At 40.1% G+C, this 8,937-nt stretch overlaps 1 protein-coding gene across 1 annotated transcript; it reads left to right on the top strand.

Annotated features, from left to right (window-relative positions):
- Positions 1-6,834, top strand: LOC133955786 (cAMP-dependent protein kinase type II-beta regulatory subunit). Its single transcript, XM_062390809.1, has 11 exons — positions 1-800; positions 1,806-1,841; positions 3,238-3,293; positions 3,436-3,519; positions 3,729-3,835; positions 3,954-4,107; positions 5,932-6,033; positions 6,118-6,192; positions 6,290-6,358; positions 6,449-6,584; positions 6,695-6,834. Exons 1-11 carry the CDS (start codon positions 521-523, stop codon positions 6,826-6,828), a joined length of 1,233 nt encoding a protein of 410 aa, XP_062246793.1. The 5' UTR covers positions 1-520; the 3' UTR covers positions 6,829-6,834.
- The last annotated feature ends 2,103 nt before the right edge of the window (positions 6,835-8,937 follow it).

Here is an 8,937-nt window from a genome sequence, read left to right as displayed (position 1 = left end):
ATAAATCATAAGCATGGCCCCAAAACAAGACATATGCAACTCACAGAACATGGACCCCCGCTCTGTCCCCTCGGTCTCATCTCTCTCGGTGCAAATCGGTGTGTGACTGATGAAAGCCGAGGGTTTCTCTCATTTGTATTTTGCGACCGGCTGCCGGATTCTGCTGCTGCTCGTGCGCAATCCCTGGATAGGTGGTTGCCATGGTTTCCTGGGTCACATGCGTGGGCTTCCTGTAGCCAGAAGCAGCAGCAGCAGCAGAAGATGATGCTTGGACCAAAAAACCCACAGCCATTTTCATTGAAGGAAAAAGCGAGGATCCGCCGCTGATGCTGATGGCCTGCTGCTGACTGACTGGGTGGTCTGACTACACCCGTCTGCTACGATCCGCTGGCTTTGTTTTTGTTTGTTTTTTTCATCCGATCTTTGCGTGCATGCTTATGTGCCTTTGATTGAATTCACCAAAAAAAGGAAAAAATCGCAGCAAACCGGTTTAGTCCACATCCATAGACTGAGAACAGGAATGAGTATAGAAATTCCTGAAGGACTGACGGAGCTGCTACAGAGCTTTACCGTGGAAGTGTTGAGGAGCCAGCCCAGGGATTTGCTCGAGTTCGCGCTGCAGTACTTCACCCAGCTGAAGGACCGGGAGACCAAAGAGGCCTCGCGTGGCAATGACCAGAATTCGGCCCCGAGACCTGGGAAAGCGGTCAACTTCATTGACGAAGCCATGCAGATCGACTCGGAGAACGGAGAGGAGGAGGAGGAGGACGACGACGACGACGACGACGAGGAATTCATAGGTAGGAGAATGTATTTCGAGAAGATGGCGAATGGGCAAGGTGGATGGTCTTGCTTTGATTCGTATTGTGAGCGTGTATCGCTGGGGATGATGTGGGACACATTGAGCGCAGCGATGCTCCGGCTCTTCTCCACCTTGCATCCACCACCACCACCACGGCGCTGTCATTTTCCATATATGGTCACAGAGGCTGACTGATGCCTAGAGAACATGGCTTGCCCTCCATCTGTGCAGACACGTTTTTAAAAAAGGGACAGCCTTTAAAATAGCTGCAGGATCAGAAGCAACCGGAGATGTGTTCCCTATTTAAAGTAACACCTTGCACCATTTGTTATTTTTCAGTTGCAGGCCGGATGGGCCTATACCCCGGTTATACATCAAAAAATAAGACCAATTGCAGATATAGACATAGGACCTAAACCTCTAATGTGATGTCATGATGTTATGTGATGTGATGTTTTCATAAACTGCTCATTTTCATCACAATAGCTAGTGAAGATTCAGCAAGTAGCATAGCAACACAGAGCCCTGACACAGCATCCCAATGAGCGGTGGGGTCCCCAAGGCTGGCTGCAATGATTACATAAGGCGTCTTTATTCTCACATCAAATCACATATTTTAGTATTTTTTGAGTCACAGTTGTGTATCGATCTAAACGCCAGTATCTTGTCATGATGATATTTTCAATGAGTGTACCCGGACAACGCTGGCTGGCCGACGATTTATGAATGACACCTCCTGTCTTATGTATATTTCATAGGTTTGGACTTGTTTTACATCTAAATGAGTTATTCTAATTCAAATTAGATTAAAAGTGGCAGACAAGCTTCAAAGCAACCGTCCTTATTATGGTATTACCCAAATGAAGATTGGATCCTTAAGGCCTTGGCACATGTGCCACTGCAGATGCAGCAATAAATTGATAATAACCAGTAATAATGACGTTACTGGAAGAAACATTAACTAAATGGTGGAATTTAATTGTACATTTCTATGCTTTTGCAGCCCCAGTCATAAACCGGTTCATCAGAAGAGCATCAGGTGAGTTGTCCTTTGCTTCCTGTCGGAGCAGCCAGTTAAAAGCTTTCTCTGTCAAGAGGAGAACTCTGGACTGTGTGAGTGTTGAGATGTAATGTATAAAACCTGTTTGACACATGAACATGAAGGCTGCGTCAGATTTGTTCCAGCACGAGCTGGACTGAAATATTTTCCCATCTGTTTTGTCTCACTGTATTTGGTTTATTCTAACAGAGTTGATTAATTAGAGGTTGTAATCAATTTATTCAATGTATCAATACTTATTTATAATATCACTGCGTGAAAACGATGGGGAGATCCGGCAATGTACGACTTCTAATAATCTTTTCGTCATGGTTATAGTTAGGTTGTAGCTTCATAATAACAACTTTGTCGAATTAGGGCTAATGGTAGCCTCAGACACACACTCACACACAAAGTAAGCCCCGCCATACAAACAAAAATACATTTGCATTCCGTCTATCTTTTTTTGATTTTACCTTTTTCTGCCACATTGTATATTATATTATATGCTATGTAAGTCCCCTTTTTGTAAACTCTGTCTCATCACACATTGTAGTAAGGTAATAATTGATGGTTGCACGCTAGGAAGGACAAGGAGGAGAAAATATTCAGTAGCACTTGAATCATGATTCTTTCTTACTTTTTGTCATTTTAGACAGGGAAATTAATATCCTCTCTGCTAAAGACAAATAGCCAACAGACTTATAAAAATTGGCAAGAGAAAGAATGCTTGAAATGTTGGTGTTAGACAGAGCAGGTATTCCATGCAGCAAGGTTTCCTGGCTATGAGTCCAACTGTGACCATCACAGTTATGTGATAAATACCTTGCTACTGCAATGCCCATATAAACTTGTCTTATTTACCCAAAGATGTAAATCCCTGTAAAGTTTATTAAAATGGCAGAGACCTCACAGACCTTTGCCAGGCAGTGGTATTGAGCAACAGGCTATTATTATATATAGTAGTAGTATTTTTTCTTTTACAACACAGCAATGTTCTCTTTACAGATAGGTAGATGCAAATGTTTATTTAAATAATAAAAAAAAATAGATAGTATTACAAAGACAAAGAGAATAGAGGACAGAAGACAAATCAAAACAAAAATAGATAAAAAGGAAAGGAAATATAAATCTCACATCATTCCTCCATAAAGAGATTATTAAATATTCTTACAGTCATGTTATTTTTTCTTCTTATCAATACATTTAAGCATCTCGTAACAATTAAAAACCAAAGACATTTTTGTCAGAATATAACAAATAAGATCAACAGGAGTTTATCTATGTGCAATGAATAAATCATGTCTTACATATTCAGGTTCTGAAACTACTGAGAAGTATAAGTTGGTTAAAAATGTATTGTCTAATTGAACACTTATTTGTTTATGTCTTGCAGTGTGTGCTGAAGCATTCAATCCTGATGATGATGATGATGAGGATAAAGAGCCATGGGTAGGCTGCGCCCCACCTCACAATTTTCTACTTTCAATTTCTCTTGAATGTGGCGGGATCCTGATTTGTAGCTCTGGATTTGAATAATGATTTGTATAAGTTCCCTCAGGGCAACAACACATGTGTGTGCTTTGTTTTGCAGGTCACCCACCCAAAAACCGATGAGCAGAGACAGAGACTACAGGAAGCATGTAGGGACATTCTCCTGTTCAAGAATTTGGATCAAGTGAGTGGATTGTTTTTATTTGCTCGAGTTTGTCCTCTGCCATCTCTTAAAAGACACAGAGGAGAGCGCGCCCTGAGGCCAGCAGCTTTTTGCCACAGCTCAGTGCACCGTGCAAATTATGTCTAAGTAGCTAAAACAGCAGAGTTCATTCCGTGCGATTGTTCCATTGTGATGTTGTTCAACGCTGCTGCTCTGTAACGACTCCACAGGAACAGATGTCTCAGGTGCTGGATGCCATGTTTGAGAAGTTCTCCACAGAAGGCGAGCACATTATTGATCAACATGATGACGGGGACAACTTTTATGTTATTGAAAGGTACATTTTGACTGGAAGGCCCTTGCTCTTGAATCAGATCATTGGTTGTGAGAAACGTAGTTTTGAAAATGATGACAAGATTTGATTCATTATTTTTTGCGTTTGTATTTTCTTTCAGTGGGAAGTTTAACATATTCGTGAAGGTTGATGGGATCGATAAGCTGGTCGGCTGCTATGACAACAGAGGCAGCTTTGGAGAGCTAGCACTGATGTACAACACCCCCAGGGCGGCCACCATAGTCGCTGTCTCTCCTGGAGCCCTTTGGTGCCTAGTGAGTTAAATCATCACGCAGGAGCACAGTTTGCTCCGTGCTCAGCTTTTTGTGACCTGCTGTGCTATCATCAGGATTTACAGTAAACACCCAGGTCGTCTTCAGCAGCGTTGGTACCTGGTATCATGAGTGAGATCATAATCTGGTGAAGTACTAACACATACTATACTGCATAAAACCCACTGAAGTCCCCTTTATATAACTACAGAACCTTTAAAATCATATTGTGGTGCAATTAGAGAGCTCAGCTTTCAGATGAAGAATATCTACGTATCTTTTTTAGTGAGCAAACACTTCCGATGAATTTAGGTTGATGATTTAAGTTGTTAGAAATTACCAATATGTAAAGAAGTGGAGCTGCCAGCACCATCATGAAGCTTGAATAGGATGATTTGGGTGAAACATCTCATCAAAATCACGACAGTTTGCTGTCCTGGCTCCTAAATGGTGGAACCAGCTCCCCATCGACATCTGGACATCAGAAAGTTTACACATCTTCCGCCGCTAACTAAAAACCTACCTCTTCCGACAAATAAATAATACAAGCACTAACAATTTTTTAAACTAACAATTTAGTAGCACTTAAATTGCACTTACTTATAGCACTTTGTAGTTTTGCTTACTTTTGAGGAAACTGTATTTTCTTGATTCTTGTTGTCCTGGGTCTGTACCCTCGGGGTTGAATGCATTTATTGTAAGTCGCTTTGGATAAAAGCATCAGCTAATTTAAATGTAATGTAATGTAATGACATCTATTTAAAGGCTTTTTCCTTAAACAAATCCAAACTACTGTAAGAACTGTGGCCACGACAGTTGTTTTGAATATTCAGTTGCTACTGAATCCCAGCTTGTTTATTAATGACTCAGTGAAGGTTGTGTCCTTTTAAAATGTGACTAACCTCTTTGTAATGTCGTGTCTGTGCAGACTGGGCAGGTTGCAGCTGAATCCCCTGCATGGTAACTTGTACTGTGTGTGTTTACAAGAATCCAGCCCTGTTAAACTAACACTCCCCTCAGGTTGATGAGGGATGGCACTGCTGAGGAGCTTCTGAACGATTAGTACTATCACTATGGTAGTCTGATTTTAAAATGCTCTGTAATTTAGGGGCAGCCTGGTCAGATATTAACAAGAGAGTACTCTGAGTTCTAAGGACAAGGACCGACTCTGACTACTTTACCACAAGGTTAGAGCTGTGCTGGCTTGTTTGGATGGGATTGGTTGTGTAATGTCAGCTAGAACCTCTGCTGTGCTGCTGGTTATAACCTGTGTCTAAACTGCTTGTAATCTCGCAGAAGTTACTTAAAACCTGAAGAGTTCTGAATATTTAATATTGAAACAGTCAGAATAACATATGGTTGAAATGTCCAGAGTAGTGTCTTGTTTGCAGGAGATTCTCTACTTATTTAAAATCTGGTTTACAGTGACTCCTAATGCAAAATGTGGATTTATATCAGTTATATGGTGAAAGGATTCCAGAGAATCATTACCCAGTAATCCTTATTTTGAGTAAATCAAGGAAAACAAGTGCAATATTGAAAAGGTAATGGTGCCTGACTTTATGGAACTTCTGGATTGCTTTTCCATTCCATTAGGTGTACTTTTTGTATTATTCTGTTATGTCCGTTAGTTACCTCCTAGTTCAAGAGGAGATCTAAAAAATAATAAGGGCTTTTGATTGGAAAATAAGATAATTACATATGTCCATCCATCGATCCATCAAGTAAAACATATGTATATAACATATCATTGACCACAGGATCAGATAAAGTAAAACATATACCTTTTTACACTGTCTTGAAATCATCTTTAAATATCTGTTGCAGGATCGTCTGACATTCAGGAGGATCATAGTGAAGAATAATGCCAAGAAGAGAAAGCTGTATGAGGCGTTCATCGAAACGCTACCACTGCTCACATCATTAGAGGTTAGAAGATTGGCTTTCTGTAAGGAAACTGCTTAATGCATTTACAGTGAATCATCTGATAACCAAATATGTGTCCACTTACAGCTCTCTGAGAGAATGAAGGTTGTAGATGTTCTGTCCACCAAGGTGTTCAATGATTCACAGCAGATTATTGCACAGGTGACGAGTCTCTCTCTTTTTATTTTATATTCTGATGAAGCATTTATAAAATCCCATAGCCACTCATTCAACATCACATTAATGCTTTGTGTTACAGGGGGATTTAGCGGTTTCCTTCTACATTGTCGAGTCTGGCCAAGTTAGAATCACCATGAAAAGAAGCAGGGTGTGTTTGCACGGTCTCCCTTTAATTTCTAGGTTTAAAAAAACAGTGGTGTTTTCTGCTATGTCATTGTGTCTTTTTTTTCCCTACCAGACGAAAAAAGACCAGGAGGAAGAGGAGGTGGACATTGCCACATGTTCAAGGGGCCAGTATTTTGGGGAGTTGGCCCTTGTCACAAACAAGCCCAGAGCTGCATCGGCGTATGCTGTGGGGACTGTGAAATGCTTGGGTACTTGATGATCATTTATAAATTGAATCCAGAACGTAAATGTTCCACTGTACCACTTTGATATGATTTGATGAAACTCTCTTTGACCTCTGTCTTGTTTTGTTTTTCAGTCATGGATGTCAAAGCCTTCGAGAGATTGCTGGGCCCGTGCATGGACATCATGAAGAGAAACATTGCTAACTATGAGGAGCAGCTGGTCACCCTGTTTGGAAGTAGCCCTGAGATTGAGCAGCACAGTGCATAAGATGGCTCCAATGGACCATGAATCAGTGGAGGAAAAAACAGAAGGCTTAAATGGAGGTTCAGCCCCTGTAGTCACTTAAACGGCTTTTCTTACAAGAAATGCGAATACCCATGATGCTATTTGTGTATAAGATAAATAGAACAAACAGCTTCAGATTCCCAGATGAGACGAGGTTCATTTCAGCAGAGTTTGCCACAGAGTGTTACGACTACAAGTGAGCCAAAGCAGAGTTGCTTACAGCTTCTTTAAATTTAGATTTGTCACGACTCACTCACCTAAAAGACGTACGTGTACATTTTACTCATCAGTGTCAGATACATTGTTCATTTGTATTCCGAACACTTTTGTTAACTCTCACCTTATATCCCACAGTGTTATCGTTACACCCACAGTATTATATTGTTTGTACATTTTTAAATATTGTTTGCTAAAACCAGATGCCAAAGCAAATTTCTTACTGGATAATTGTGAGTAAACCACATCATATTCACTGGTCAATATTTTGGAGCAAGAGAGCGAACACTGACGGCACGAAGCAACAGAACACGAGAACGGATAAGCAATTTATAAAGGGAGTGGATTTGATTCTGTGTTTAAATAGCATCTTTCACATATTTGATCACATGAGAATGTACACTTGGCAGTACTTTTACAAAACACATTTTGTTTATCATGAGATTTTAATCCCTTAAATACGTGTTCATAAGATGTACATCATTGTTGGAAAGTGTTTGTGGCTGTTAGCCTTTTGAAAATAAACAAAAAAATACAAAAAGAATCTTCAGAGAGATAGCTGATAGTTTTGTAAGAATATACAACACATTGCTATACAATTTAGAACTGAGTATTTACTGTTGATGTTCAGACCCACCTTTGATTTGATAAGTTACCCCACTAGACTGCAGCCATTATGGGCAATGTCTAGAGACAATTGATTTTCCTGTGTTTTAATGTCAAATTTAAGTCTGTTTTTGTGTCGGTGAAACATATATTTATAATTATGACATTCATTATTGCTGTCTACCTCTGCCAGCAGCTTCTTCTTTATGGAAACACATATTCTGATGTTCCCTGTCAACAGGAATCTAAGTCGCTCTGACTCTCCCTCTCTCTTCTTCTAAAATGAATAATTATTCTGTATTTTGTCTGTGCATTCCTGCAGCTTTAACTGTTTGAAGCTGCTTTAACATTTAAACATTATAAATTGATTTCCCCCCTTTGTGCAGGTTGTAGGCTACTGGTCATTTCTGAGGGCAGAACCCATAATACTGGATGAAAGTACTGTATGTTTCACTTTTCATGACAATAAAGGACATTTTTATATAGTTTTTGTGTCATACTTGTGCTACTATAATATTAATAATTTGCCTACTAATTGCATAAATGTCTGTCTTTCTGTCTGTGGCTCACATTTCTTGAGATACTTTCATCTTTCAGCCTGTACAGTGAGTAGCGGGTTCACTCTTGCCTCTTTAAGAGAGTTAGGGAATCAGCCAGTTGACCAGGAATTGGTAATTAGATGGTTGAGAAAAGCGGAAGGTCAGGAGCAATAGATTGGAGAATAAGAGAAGGGATGAGGTCAAGGGGGCAGGTGGTTGGCTGGGGGGGGTTACAAGGGTAAGAACTTGATTGGGGGACGGGCTTGAAAGAGGATAGAGTGGGGGATGAAGATGTGGTTGATATTGTTAAGGGCCCAAGGAAGTGCAGTGGCGATTTTTACCCATGATACGTTCAATATTAATAAAAATTTAATAAGCAGTTGGCCAGCGCTCTGTAGCAGTCAGTGGGGGTAGGGCAAAATCACCACCAGATTATTCTGCTAATTCTATCATTATTTATTTCACCCTATGAGACTGATACAGAAATTAATGGATGGTGATTGCCATCATGGCAGCAAAATGCAATTCCTCTTTAGAAAGTTGTCTTCATCGGAAAGGCTGTAACGCTATATATCGAGCAGCATTACAGAGATTTTATTTTGAGAAGTTGCTAACTGGCGTCTCAGGATTGTGCCACTTGCTTAACAGACCTCAGAAACAGCCAACATGCAATAGTACATCATTCAAACGTAAGTATATAAGTATGCATATGAAAAGTAATAAAGCAAAT

This window comes from Platichthys flesus, chromosome 6 (assembly GCF_949316205.1).
Source record: "Platichthys flesus chromosome 6, fPlaFle2.1, whole genome shotgun sequence".
Taxonomy (NCBI): domain Eukaryota; kingdom Metazoa; phylum Chordata; class Actinopteri; order Pleuronectiformes; family Pleuronectidae; genus Platichthys; species Platichthys flesus.
The sequence above is the reverse complement of the archived record's forward strand: the minus strand, read 5'-3'. Positions and strand labels throughout refer to the sequence as shown.

What these genes read in the sequence shown, in the direction of transcription:
- LOC133955786 (XM_062390809.1), top strand. Translation starts at nt 521, where the DNA reads ATGAGTATAGAAATTCCTGAAGGACTGACGGAGCTGCTACAGAGCTTT. An exon ending in CGACGACGAGGAATTCATAG is followed by an intron (nt 801 to 1,805) that starts GTAGGAGAATGT and finishes ATGCTTTTGCAG; the next exon opens with CCCCAGTCATAAACCGGTTC. An exon ending in GGGGACTGTGAAATGCTTGG is followed by an intron (nt 6,585 to 6,694) that starts GTACTTGATGAT and finishes TTTGTTTTTCAG; the next exon opens with TCATGGATGTCAAAGCCTTC.